General features: G+C 37.6%; 1 protein-coding gene across 8 annotated transcripts in view; it reads left to right on the forward strand.

Annotated features, from left to right (window-relative positions):
* The window catches only part of KIF16B (kinesin family member 16B), a 133394-nt gene that overhangs the window by 84022 nt on the left and 34887 nt on the right, over window positions 1-14485 (forward strand). For 4 of the 8 annotated variants that reach the window (XM_021290996.2, XM_005504993.3, XM_065059320.1 and 1 more), the window contains 2 exons: window positions 6822-6944; window positions 13435-13524. In XM_021290996.2, coding sequence (XP_021146671.2) covers window positions 6822-6944; window positions 13435-13524 — 213 coding nt within the window. Of the gene's footprint in view, window positions 1-881; window positions 3283-6749; window positions 6945-13434; window positions 13525-14485 lie in introns of those variants that run through there. The other 4 variants (XR_010471770.1, XR_010471769.1, XM_021290992.2 and 1 more) reach the window with 4 other exon arrangements.

Here is a 14485-nt window from a genome sequence, read left to right on the forward strand (position 1 = left end):
ATGGCTAGTAGAAACAGAAATGTGTTTTGCCAACTGGAATGAAAGTGATTTTTTTTTTCAGATTTGACATAGCTTTTTCTCTATCTGAAAGCTGTGGTGGTATTGTGCATATTTCTTCCTTGTTTTGTCATGATTCTTAATTTGGAACAGTATCCTTTTCCTGATTTTTTGAAGGATAAAAGCTTATAATGAGGAGAGATTGTCTGAATTCAGAATACTTTGCATTTTTGACTCACAAGGAATTGACTGCTGTAAGTGTGTCTATAGCAGCATCAGCCAAATTTGTCATGAAGGGTTCATACATGTATTTTTAAGCTGAGGCTCAGACCTCTCCCACTGTGTTTGGTTGCCTAACTATTGCTTGAAACATGGTTATTTACTCATCTTGGTGAGTAAATCACAAATACCTTCACATTTTTAAACCTTAGTAGTAGGAGGGCTGCAACAACTCTAATTTGGACTGGTTTTTTGCTTTTACATTTATTTTTAAACTGTGTTGGACTTTGAACAGTATCTGTGATAGTACAGGAATTTTTTATGTGTGAGCATGTGTGGAAAAATAATAAAGAGCTTAAAATTTCTGCATCACCCCTTGAGTTTCCTATCATTTCCAAGTAAAGCGAATATCATCAAAGTGAAATGGATACTGTACAAAGGAAAAGCAGGCGTGGGCCGGGCGGATCAACCATTCCTGAATCAGATCTCAATCGCTTCTCTTGGATTCTCTCACTCAAATTTTGAGAGATTGTACAATGATTGTACCAGTTTTGAATGATTATCCAAACCTAATCAAAATCAGTCATCAATTTAAGAAATGTTCAAATCAGAAGATTTTTTTTTTAAGGGACATTTCTGTTTTCTTCTTTTGAATTTTTTAACAGAAAAGTCAACAGTGGCAGCCACATTGTGGCTTTCCATTTATGCCTAAAGATGGCAATTGTGTTTCTGAGTTGTGTGGAGGCAACGCAGGAGCAAGAGTCCATAAAAGACAGATGGAATATACAGAGATGTGGGATTTATTTACCAGTTCTGGAAGAATCTCCTCCTCTTTTACATCAGAGAACACATTTGAGAATGAAGGGAATAATTTGGAACAAGAGAACTTTGCTTGTCACTGTGACGTTGAAAGTAGTTTAATTCACTCTAAAAATATTAATACTTTAAAGAATAAGAATGTTCCTCATCAGAATGTTTTATCTACTTCTTTACGAAGTCATGACTTAAATAACGTGGCTTATTCGCTCTGCAAGGTTGAAAATTTCAGTCATTTTGACAATAAAATAACAATTTCTCAGGATTTTGACAGCTCAAGAACTGAATCTGATTGTTCCCACTTGAAACAGCTGTCTCCTGTAGGATCCTTAATGGGTGCTAATGAGCAGGATGGCTTTAACAGTGTATTGTGCCTTCACTTTTCTCAGTCTAATGTGCATTCTGAAATAATAACTTATAAAGAAAACAGCCCATTTAAGACGATGCACCAGACAATCAAAGACCAGGCTAGTAATCCTCAGCTTCCAACACAAGAAACCTCTGAATTGATTTCTTTCAAGTCAACAGCTTCTCGTTTTGATGTGAGCCCAGAGCACAGCTATGGCTTGGGTTATCTTTTCAGTAAGCTTTCCTGCCTCTACAAAGATACCAGTAGTCAGCTGCTCAACGGTACGGTGGTTTCGAAACAAATAAAGGAGCTGGGAAGTTTGTGTGACAGAAGTGAGAGATGTGCACAAGTGGTATCATTAATAAAAAATTTGCCATTTATAAGAAACTTGCAAGTAAATATATTCTTCAAGTCAGATACGAATCAAGACTTGTGCCACTCTACTGATGATGCTGAAGTTCATACTGGAAATGTCATTCAGCCTGAATGTCCTGGGCAAGAGGTTATCACAGTGTGTGCAAGCACAGAGATCTCTGGCGGTTGTGCAAGAAAGCCCTACGAAGGATTCGCGTGCTGTTGTGAAAATGAAGAGCTGGAAAAGAGTCTTGTGTTAAGACAGGAATTTGTGCATTTTCCTGCTGTCCTTTCGAAGCTTCAGGTCTGTTCTCTGGAAAAAGTCCTGGAATTTTTGACCTGTGCCTTACCTCAAATTTGTATGAGAATGGAGGAGTTGAAAGGTGTCTATTGGCTTGTGGTTGCCAATTGCAGAAAGCCTGAACCACAACCTGCGTGCTTGCTTTTGTTCAGCTCCATCCTCTATGTTGTTTCACCAGTCAAACAAGATGTCTGCCCCAGTTCCTTGGCAATGCTTCATGAGGTTCCCATTGTCACGATAAAGGAGATTCAAGTTGGCTTTGCCGGACAGAATATTAGTCTTCTGTGTTCTGCTGAAGATGGTTTACTAACAATATTTACCTATAACAAACGCTTGACTCAAAGAATTTGCCATGATATAATAAGCCTTTTTATTTCTGCAACGGATGATGCTATTTATTTAAATCACCAGCTCTTGAAAGACGATTTGATGCAACTTTCGCTTGACTGGACAGCAGAAGTAAATGATTTCATTTTTTCTAATGGAGTACGATTGTCCTGTAATTTTAGAACTGAATTAGCTGATCTAGTTTACATCCTCCATGAAAATATGGGAAGTATTAAACCTTCATTAGGTGATATTCATGTACTGCTGTATTCTTCAGTGAAAGTAGACTCTGCTAAGCAGACTTTGTATAGAACTCTCATTCTTACAACTACTCATATAGGTCTCTTAAGGGAAAATAAAGTCTTTTATCCTTCACCTAACTTTCCGGGTGCTTCATGCCAGCGTTCACAATTTGACAGCCTTCAGTTGTACAGTTTGAATGATATCCGATGTGTAGTTTTTCCAGATAAAGAGAACTTCACAAAAATTGAGCTTGTGTTTTCTAGAAGGAGTAAGGTTGGATCTGATTCAGGAATTGTTTGTTCTAAATACTGTGAAAAAGAAATAAATACTCAACTGACAGTCATCCCATCAATTCTTCAAAGCAGTTCACATATCCCTTTGGAAACCTGGAAATTAACATTCAGTTCAAGTGAAGAAGCCATTTGGCTAATTAAGCATCTGACTAGGTGTTGAAATCCAAATACGTTAATGAATACTGATAATTTTTTTCTTTTCTTTTTTTTTTTTTTTTTGTTTTATGTTATCAATAGGCAAAAGAGTCTCTTAAACCTGTAAGGGAATACGGTACAATATGAACATACATATTAGCAAAAAACATTATTACTTGAGTACTTACTTTTTGTGAGTCTCTGATATGCTGTATATAAATTTTATTGGGAAAGTGAAGAAATTAAATGTTTCTGTCTTATGTAGTAGCTGGATCAAAACTAAAATTACAACTGTGTCTTCTGATTTCCGTTTTGGCTGTAGTTTCTGGCTCCCTCGATCTCCTGTCTCCCTTCATTAATGTCTTCTCCATTCCTCCTTTATTGCCTTTTCCTTAATCTTTCTGAGTATCTTTGTTTTTCATGATTCTCATCTGTTTTATGCCTATGATCTCAATATTTCAAAACATCTGCTTTTTTGTTTGTTTGAACTGTAAGGTATGTTTAGGTTCCTATGGTACATTCACTGCATGCTCTTAATACTGTCAATGTTTATAGCTTTCGTACTTTTTGGGAAGAACAGCATTGACAGATTTCCCCCTCCCTTCTTTTTCTGAGTGGGAAACAATGTCATTTAAGTAATTCCTGTTTATTTTGTCCAAATACTAAAGTGTTCTACACAATAGAATAAGTCTTTCACTTCGCTCAATATGAGTGTTTATGGAAAGTATAATGTGAAAATGCACCTGCTTAAAGGCTGTACACATTTGTTGTGCTTTAAATAGCATTTTGACCTTTGGTCGTGCTACTATACCTAGGGTAAGACAAACATTTTGAGGTTTATGATCTCTGTACATGTTTCTCATGCTGTTAAATAGATAGTTAGAGACTGGGGATACTGTCTGAAGGATGGAGTAAGTTTAAATCTAGAGTTATCTCCATGTAACCTGTCTGGTTTGACTTTCCTCTCCTTCTGCCTGCTTACTAATGGGGGTTTTGATGCTGTGAGATTGCGTCTCTGACAGTCTCTTTAATATTACATTCCAAGAAATAATGGAGGTATTGAACATTAATAAAAGATTTCCATTAGTTGAGACTTCACTTGAGCTTAGTACAAGGTTGTTTTTTCCTGTTAACCCCTGTCAGATGTTGAAATAATAAATAAGCTGTTGTCTCCCATCTTTTGTTTCTTCCCTGGTGAAGGGAGCTGAATACCTTTGAATCCTGTTGCTTGAATGTGCCATCTGCCTTGTTTGAGGAAGATGGTCCTTGGCAGAAAAAACAGTGGTATCTAATCTAAAATTCTAAATTCTGTAAGCATATTGCCAGTAGAGGTGCAATCTTTTACTAGACAGAGTTAGACTTCAGTCTCTCTACTGGTATAAGAACATTTCCCATTTGTTCTTACCATATGTTAAGACAGGGTAATGTAATTCATGTGGGATTTAAAAAGAAATAACTTGCATTGGATGAGTAAGTAGTGTCTGGAAGGATGAACGCTGGTTTGGATAGAGAATTAAGGGGTTTTTTTAATCATAACAAACCTTTCTACCTTAAGGAAGTCCAAAGGTGAGGAAAATGTGCCACGTTATTTTGAAGTATGTTGGGTTTTTTTTAACAAAAAAGGTATGTACATATATCACACAGAACATGCGGTAGACAGAGTAGTTATGAATTGGACCCTCATCTTGTGTCAGTCCAGCCTAAGAGTGGATCACATTGGCGTTTCTTCTGAGCCTTGCCAAAAGTGAGCATTGAGTGGCTCTATTTGGAAGGACTGTCTTAATCAGTTAAATGAGAGCAATTTCTGCAAATAATGCCTTTTCAGATTATACCTCAAAGTTAGATATTTATGCGTGTTGTGTTCCAGATAACATGGTTTTCCTCTTTTGTGTTTCTTTTCAAATCTAAGTTGATGAATATTCTGCACTTTTGTGACCAAATGACTTCACAGCAATTTCTTTTATTCTACTGTAAAGGAAACGTAACATAATGGTCGATGTTTATGACTATCAAAGCATTATTTAATATTTAATACATCATGGTGTGTTTTTCACAGTACTTTGTGTTTGAGGTTATTTTCTCTCTGACTATTAGCTGTTTGTAATAGTTCCCTGGAAATGACTGCAAATAAATTACATCTTGACAGAGGTGGCTTTAAGAGTGGCTTTATGGTTTTATTGTTGTTTTAAAACAGATCATATTGTTGTCAAGGCAATGAACTCCTCTTTCCCCCAAGGAAAGAATTACTTACATTTCTACACTCCAGAAATGAGTTTTAGTTGAAAAAGCCAGTAACCTGACGAGAAGTGGAAGAAGGACAAAATGGCATGGAGAAAATGCTTGTTGTGTAAACAAAGGTTGCTAAAAATGTTTTTCCATTCCAATGCAAATGTTTTTTGTATTTTCACTAAAAACAGAAGTTAGTGGAAAACACCTTCTAGATACAGTCAGTTAATTGGAAGTAAAATTCCCTTTCTTTGTATTTTCTTTTAGTCTTAATGTTAATTTTAAGGGAAATGGCATTGGCATTTATAATTGACTAGGAATGAAATAACAGCCTCCCCTTCTCGAGACGCACATGAAGATGCCAAAAAGCTGTCTGTAACACACAGCGTTCAGAGAGGCATTTATGAATGAGTTTCGCACTTTTCTCCAGCTCCTACGGAGCATCACGTGTACTGGGAATCCCCAAGCATTGCCCAGAGAGACCAGGTGTCACTGATCAGAGACGTGAGCATGTTCATGTGTAAGGGTAGTGTTGGTCAAGACTCAAGAATTTTGTCCAAGCAACGTGTCTTGTGGTAGTTGCAAAGGGATCGAAAATGAATGTTAAGAATACAGTATCTATACAAGTGATGGATAACATCACTAAGTACAAATATATGGCATGGTCATAACTTTAAATGGATAGTTTCTCAGTCTTCTTTGTTATCAAGTATAACTTGTCATGGTGCTGTTGTCTTTTAAGTACAAGTTCATTAACCTTTTCAGACCAAATATGTTCTATTGAGAAAGTGGAAGACTTCCTAAAAGGCAGTTTCTGTGCTTATTCACTGTAAATACTTATGCTACTTGTGGACACACTCACTGCAAAGCATTAATCTTTTCAGCTGCAAAATTGTTTTATTTTTGACATAACTTCAGATTTACAGATTCCATCTGGCTGTTAGTCAGAGGAATGTGCCCTCATTACAAATACCTGTTTAGATTTTTTGTCAAGACCATGAAAATTTATCATAATTGAGCTTTCTGTTAATTAGATATTATTTAAATAAAATAGTAGGAAACTGTTCTGATGGTGGATTACTGTGTTAGTTATAACTTAATTATAAAAAGAGTTTGGATTTAAGAGTCTAAGAATTTCTGAATTTCAAACCTGTAAACAGGTTTGTTATATAAAGATAAAGACATAGAAAAATATGACTGGCTGTGAATGCTTGATTCATATATTTTTAAAAAAGAGGGCTAATACAAAGTCTTCTGCTTTCCCTTGTTTTTGATATCTAAGCTAAAAATGCCTTTTCAAAGAATAAGCAATATTTTTGAAGACATTTCAACTCAATTTTTCCATGCATAACAAAATGATAGGGCTTGCTTATAAAAGGAGATCCACTTTATTTTCAAGTAATTCCTTCATTTGTGAAATAATTTTACCTCTTCCATGTTCTCTTTCCCTGTTTTTCTGGCCAAGAACATTTTCTCATTTTTAGTGAAGTTCTTTTCTTTTTTTTCTTACATAGTGATTTTGGTTTTCCTTTGTTCTCCCTATTTGGTATGCACATGAAAGCGGCTGGTCTGTCGTTCTCTGGCACCAAATCCAGATGACCTAAAGGACCCAATTAAAATTAGTATTCCACGCTATGTCCTGTGTGGACAAGGAAGGGATGAGCACTATGAGTTTGAAATAAAGGTAAGTCCTTTTCACTTGCTTCTCCGTAATGTTTGGTTTTTCCATACACATGTTGCTTGCATTTGAACAACAGCAGCATCGTAGTAGCAATAATTGTAGAAAAATGCCTTTTGTTTAAAACCAAATAGTTCCTAGTTCGCTCTGTCCAGCCGTCAGTGTTCACTGTGACAGCAGCACAGTTGACAAAGATGGAGATGCTAACTTGAAACATGCTCGAGAGTCTGCAGATTCCAAAAATCACTTTACTAACTCCAATGAAATGTAGTTTTTGTTTCCACTAACTGCAATTTTTGGTTCTGTCCCTTTTCATTGTCTAAGTGGCCTCAGTACTGCTAAATGCCAGAGTCTGTGAGAATGCTACAGTACACTATAGAGACAGGTATTTTCCAAGTGGATCGATTGTGTGCAGGAGGTTGATGGTCAGACTCTTGGGGTGGGCAGTTCCAGATCCAGTGTCAAATAATTCCGTTGAAGGGGTTGCATACTGGTTATAGCAAAGCCCTTTACTGAGATGTGTCAGGTGTAAAAAAATTATTAGACTTGAAATATTTACCTGAAATGAGAGCATAATTAAAGTATTTTGCACATATCCACAACAAAGGTTTGATTCATTTCTGGCTCTCCTTGTTGTTCAAATTCTTGCCACCCTGCTTTTCCAAGATCTTGCTTCTCCAAAATGTTATCTGCTTCGCCTCCATTCTGGTGCCTTCCTCAGTTGATCTTCTATGCAGAAATGCTGGAAGAAAATGCATATTCATTATGCTTCCTCTGGTACTAAGCCAGAGTTTTTTCAAAGCAAGATGCGAAGTCTAATTGGAAATGTGCTCTCAGTGCATGTGGACATGTAGCATAAGTGATGTACATGGCATCAGAGACAGACTTGGCAGCCTTTGTTGCCGAATGGGCTGCCAGATGCTTCATTAGCTGGTGTGAGTTGGAGGAGTGACCTGCCCTCGCGGTGTGCTGGACCACTTTTGAACTATCCTCACATTGTCTTTTCCAAAGGCTTTTTCTAAGATGGGCAATCTTAGCTCTGTTTGAGCTAATTAAATTTTCATCTTGAAACACACTACACAATTTGCGGATGAAGTACTTGCTTCTGCCTTTTGAATGTTTGAATTTCCTGGGGCCAGCGAAAGCTCAGAGCCAAAGAGATGCTGAGAGAATAGTAAGCACATACAAAACTTCCCCAAGAGCTGGTCTAGCTGCCAGCTACTTTCAGCACACAGGATTTACTAAACTGGATAATGGTTAGGGAAGATAAATACAGTAAAAAGGTATTTTCTCTTGGTGGATTTCTTTTCCAAATATTCTCCCTTCACCTCTAAAACCACTGTAAGCAGTTGCAATATCGTAGGATGAATGGACAGTTAAAGAGTATGTGCAGGAAGACTTGGCCTTACCTGGAAGCAGATGTAGTAGAAGAAAAACGTTGGAAATGGGTGAGACTCGTAACCAGGAAAGAACAGGAGGATATATCGAGGAGAGATAGAAATGCATGTGAAACATGGCTCCAGCAGTTCTGTGGCTTGTACTGTGTTTCTGTGAGAAGCAAGTCTTGCAACCTCACCTCAGTCATGACATGGAATGAGCGGATGCTCTGGCTAAGAGAGCTGTACATGGAATAGCTCTTCTCTTCTGTTCCACTTGCCAGTACCACCTTTTCTCTCTCTCCTGTGCCATTTCTAGTCTGCCTCTGAAAGAAACTGCTGTTTAAATAACTGCTTTGATGAAGCTCAAAGCAAAATTAATGGGTGACATATGGGTTAGGGAATGGGTTATCACTTCAATAATTGTATCCCATTGCTGTCAACTTCCTTGGAGCACTAAACATTTTATTGCAGCTCATATGCACCTTAATTTGGCTGTCTTTGGGATATTTCTTATGGTCATTCCCTTACACTGATCAGTCAACTATTTATGCTCTTTCCTGTGCCTTCAGGTCTCTGTATGTCAGTGGGCTGCTTTTGCTGTGCTCAGGATTTTGTTCCAAGCTACAATCCACAGACCTTGCACAAACAAAACTTTAAACCTTTCCCCTGCAGATCTCCCAGTAATAATTTGATCCATTATAATCTTCAGCTGCTGTTACTTTTATGGGAAATCAGGATACATGTATAGTAATTTTATTTTTTCCTTAAAAATGGGGAAAGTAGGAAGACAGGGCAGGGAGGAGAGAATGTGTACCTGCTTGAAATCCCTTCTTGATGGGTCAGGACACAATGTCAGTTGCTGAAATAATTCCTAGTATCAACTGTCCTTTGTTCAGGTTTATTTTCAGATGACCTCATACCAGAATAAGTGTTAGGTCTTGGGGAAGGGTTGGACCATTGATTATCTCATTTCCTTTGCCAGCTCCCAAATAATCTTTTTTCACCAAGGTTCCTCTTGGTCTTGGGAGAATCAGTAGCTGACCTATTTGCATGTAACAGCACTTTGAAATCTGACAAAGGGACATGGGATGATTGAATGGAGTTGTAAACCTTTGATTTGTAGGTATCTCAGAAGTATTTTCTTCAGTAGATATTTCTAGTCACCGTGTTCGTAGTTAAATCCTGACATATTGCTCTTTAGAGGAAGAAATATAACAAATTTCTACGTATAGCAAATGTATAGATTTCTTCTTGTGATATACAATAGTAAAGGTTATTTCCTTCAGATGCCAAAAGAGAGAGAGCTTGTTTTGCTTTTCTTGGCACCATCACAGTCAGTTTTTAAGTCTTTCAACCCTAATATACTATCAAAAAATATTTTCTTTTAGTGCAGGTTCAGCAGCTTGTCCATCTAGACAGATGGTCTGTCCACTCAGGTTCTTCCACTGGATGCAGATCCTATGTTAAGTTGTTGAGTGACTCCCATTAGAACCTACTGGAAAGAGTTCAAAATAGAAGCAAACCCATACTTTATTAGAGTTCAGGTAGCACCTTCTCCTTCTACAGCAGGAGACATCATGCAGCGGTTTGTACCGATCCGCTGTTAATTATTCAGTATGAATAGATACATTTAAAAAAAAACCCTTCTGTTTGAGTGACGTTTTTATGTGTTGTCTTTACAGACATGATGAAACAGTAGTGACTTGATCAGGTTTAAACATATTTATGTTAGAATAGCAGAAAAATATTCTTTTATTCTCCCCTTCCTTTTATGTTGTGATGCGCAGAATATTCAGACAAGGCTGTGCTGGAAACAGCAGATGGGAAGAGTTTTTGCATCAATAAAACCAATGGCATCTGCTCCAGACGGTACCTGGGGGTGGCAGAAGGAGCAGGGAGGCAGCAGCTCCAGTAGAGACACGCAGGGTCCCAGGTGATGGTAGCAAAGCCTGCAACCGAGCGCAGCCCTGCAAGGGATCTTCTGCCAAGAGGGAAAATTGTAGATGAGCCTTCTCATTCTTATTCAGTTTTCCTGGTTGTTCTGACTTCTCTCATTTTATTTCTTCTCTTTGATATTCTCTCAACACCTGTTTGTTTTTTTTTTTCCTTGTGTTTCAAAGCCTTTCGGTAATTTCTGACGAGTTCCCTATAGAAGATCCAGGCTGATGCACCCCAAAGCAGTGCTTTTCTCTGGGTCTGGTCACAGTTCAGTTCAGCCAAATGCTGTGAAGGGTCTGTTCAAACTATCCATGTTTCTAATCAAAGTTTCTTCCTGAGCTCAGCAAACTATTGCAGAATTGGAGTACAGCAGAAGCAGTACTTACTGATGCAGAGTTCTTAAAGAAAATTGTCGATGCCTCATATCTACTTAAATTAGAAAAGAGAAAAACCCAATCTTCCCTCAACTCTATTGTTTTAATACCCTTAATAATGAATTTTAAAAGGTTCTAAGAAATTTTACAGCAGGTTTTAGCTTTTCAGATGCTGTATTCATAGACAGCGTGAGGAACAGTTTGAAGAAGGTCCATTTTGAGAAAGATGAGCTTTCACAATGGTTGTAGACAGTTTAGCCAGCCCAGGTGGGCATGTTCTGTTCCTTCTGGTTGCTTCAGAATCAGGTGGAATGTATTTTTCCCTCCCCTTACGGTTTTACTTCCATTTATATGGGGCAGAGGGGGAACAAACTCTGTGACATGCTCTACAGCGAAGTAAGTTGAAAACATCTGTTAGGTTATTTGCTGTCAGTCATTGTGTAGAAGAAAAATTAAGGAGATGGGACTGTAGCATCTCCTTTCAAATTTCTAAGAAAACATAGGAAATGTTGTGCTTGAAGGAAAAAAAAAAGTCACAATTCTGAGGCAAGTCTAGGGTCACATAAGTGCCCAGATAAGAATATTTTGAAAATCTCTCTTACAGATTTACTCAACCATATATATTATTATTAAGAAAATATTTTAACTACCATATTAGCAAATTACAAGTAAAAAGTGAAGGGCTTTTCAAATTTGCTGTACTTGCTGTTGTCCAAAATATCTGCATATGTCTCAATGCCATATGCACAGGGCCTATATAGTCTGTCATGCAGCTTTTTGAATGGAGAAAAGGAATCCCAGCCCAAACTGGTTGGATCAGCTTTAGAAATAAAAGACCCTTTTTTGGAAATGGTATTACTATGCCAGGTGAGCTGTAATTTTCATACTGATTCTGATAACATTATTTTTAAGCTTTGTGGACCGGTTTAGCTTTGAAATGCGTTTTCCTATAATCTCAGCAGTAACAACAATAAGATTTTGCAATGCATTACCTGCTAGTCACATTACAAAAGTTAGGAAAATAAATGAAGAAGATGACAGGGATCGAGTTGGGTCAAGCCAAGCCACCAGAGAACAGATCCTTCAGATCTTAGGCAGCACAGCTACACAGCTTTGCTGTTTTCCTTCTTGTCCATCTCTTAACAAGTTGTTTATTAAACTTTATAGAAGAAAGCTAATAAATAATTGGCTGCAGGCAATTTGGTTTGGGTATGTTTGGTGCCACCTTATCACCCGGACAGCTGTCAGATGCACAGAGAACAACTTGATTGGCAAGATGACATCTGTGCTCTTCCCCAGGCTGTGGAGCTGGACCAGTCCTGGGTGCTTTGTGCTGGATTGCTTCGCTAAAGGCACGCTGCTGTGAAAACTCGAGGGGAAAAAGAGGTCATTTTTGAATAAAGATCGCATACAAATGAAATTATCACAGCAAAATTTCACAACTCAGAAGTATTAAAATACAGAATTAAAGCAAATTTGTATTTTATGATTAGCCATTGCACTCTAATGTTTACCTAAAGGGTTTTGTGATTTCTATGTTCAAATGATTCAAAACAAAATGATTAATTGGTCAATCGAGATAAGTTTAACCTGCATGTTCCTGCATTGTTACTTTTCTTTGTTAAACCTGCCTATGCATGTTAAATCCATTCACCTGGTTTGTAAAGTTTGAGACACTGTTAACAGGGAATATAGTCTGTCATGCAGGTGTCCTAGTAGCAGTCAAGCTTTCTTGTGACAAAAAAGATTAATTTAATCAGAAATAATGAATTTGGATTGTGGAGATGTGCTAGAAGGAACCTGTGCTTTAATATCTGTGAAAAGTTTTTGAGTTTTGCTTATTTACATCTTTTAGCTAAAAACAGAGGTAAAAATAGGAGAAAAAGCACCCCACCCAAAACCTGGTTCCTGATGTCATAAAACACACAATAGTTTTGGGAGTTCCAGAACAGTTCCCTTGGTTACCCTGTTCTGAGTACACCAAAGGCAGTGGGGATGAGGAAGGCTGGACCAGAGATGAGCGTGAGCTACAGTGGTTGGGTCCTGGTTTCCTCTGACTTCATTGCGCGGTTTTCTTTTTCTTCTACTCATTTATCTTGCTCTGTTGTGACTCTGTAACTTTCTGATACGCTCAGTAGTTGAGGGATCTACTCCTTCATTTTTGGAGTCACTTTAGGATTAAAAGCCAAGGAGTAATTCTGTTGATTTTAATGAAACTTCCTGTAAAATGAGATGTACATCAAGATATTGATGACACAAAATGTTTTAAAGGAATATCTTCTGCTGAAAGCTGGCATATATAATTTTTTTTACCCTTCAAATTGGAATCCCATCCTGGTAATGGACTCCATGTGTATGAGAAACACATATTTATTATCTATGTGTGTAGCTGCGTATATGTGTGTGTATGAGAACATTTACATTTCTGTGAATGTATAGAGAGCCTTTACTGTGCTTGTGCTGGGTGGTGTCCATTCATCAGTGGAACACCCACTGATTGTAATGCTATGAGCTGAAAAGCTGCATCAAGGAATGATTTGGGATATTTAAATGTATTTACAGCCTTCCAAACCACTCCAGAATAAGGAATTAAATGCCTTCAGTGTTTTTTCTTTGCAATCAGTGCTCCTTGTTAAGTGGAGTACTGTGACTGTAATGAAAGAAAAATTAAGTAAGCCTATAAAAGCTTATGATTTAAGGGAACTAAGAATTGTCTGTTTTAATCTGATAACCTTGTATACTGCAAGTTTTCAGTGTTACACATTGTTTTACTTCTGTTTTTTCTTTTTATATTATCTGATATAGATAACAGTCCTGCATGAGACGTGGACGGTGTTCAGGCGGTACAGTCGTTTTCGGGAAATGCATAAAACTTTAAAACTGAAGTACCCAGAGGTAAGTTTTGGTAAAACTTCTTTTGCAGAAAATGGTGGAGGTAGAAAATAATACTTGAAAATACTTGAAAAAAAATACTTGAAAATAAGTTTGTTTGTTTGTTTGTTTTTAAAGTTGTATGCCTAAAACCAATATTCCTCTCAGCTGCGTCTTCTAGTAAGATTGGCAAGTCCCTTGGCAGTTCAGAGCTCCAAGACTCCTAGATAGAGGATGGATATAGCAGTGAAACTGTGTCTCCGTGTGTTGCCTCCAGCCATTAATTCCCTTTACTGCTGACCGGCGGCGTTCCCTGGAGGCTGCTGGTGCGTTCATTGCAAGATACTTGCAGTCAGGTCATGTTATCCTGACAACTCCTCATTTAATAGAAGAGCCTTGTCTCACAGATACCCTTTTGTAATAGTGGCTTCCAGGTTTCTGCAAAATGGAAAACTGATCATTCTGACCACCTGGGAGACTCTGGGTGTTTGGGATATGAGCAGCTGTGGCTGACAGAGATTTAATTCATTGGAATTGAGCATTTGTAGAATTACAGTTCTTGGTTTCCACATCTGATTTTTAATTATTAACATTTTTCTTACTTTCTACTTGTTCCCTTGGATATTAGAAGAAATAAATCACTCAAGCAATGGAAGTGATCCTGATTTGAGAGTTAACACAAGTAAAGAAGCCTGGGCCATATCTTCATGGGCAATATATTAGAAACCATTTATATGTTCAAGAAAGAGAGAGATGCAATAGTGTGCAAGTGCTTCCTTGGTCTTCATTGACATATTCTTTAAGCTAAAAAGTAATTGAGCATGAAAAGACCTTGAGTTTTAAAGAGTAAAATGTATAGATTTGTGTTTTCTGGGGATTCTGGTCATAAAGACACATTCCAATACAGTATGGAAACCAGAAATTGAAACTACCACACACCAAATATCTAACAAAAAGCTTAGATAGAGAGAGAGAATTAGGGAAA

Source organism: Columba livia, chromosome 3 (genome assembly GCF_036013475.1).
Source record: "Columba livia isolate bColLiv1 breed racing homer chromosome 3, bColLiv1.pat.W.v2, whole genome shotgun sequence".
NCBI classification, from domain to species: domain Eukaryota; kingdom Metazoa; phylum Chordata; class Aves; order Columbiformes; family Columbidae; genus Columba; species Columba livia.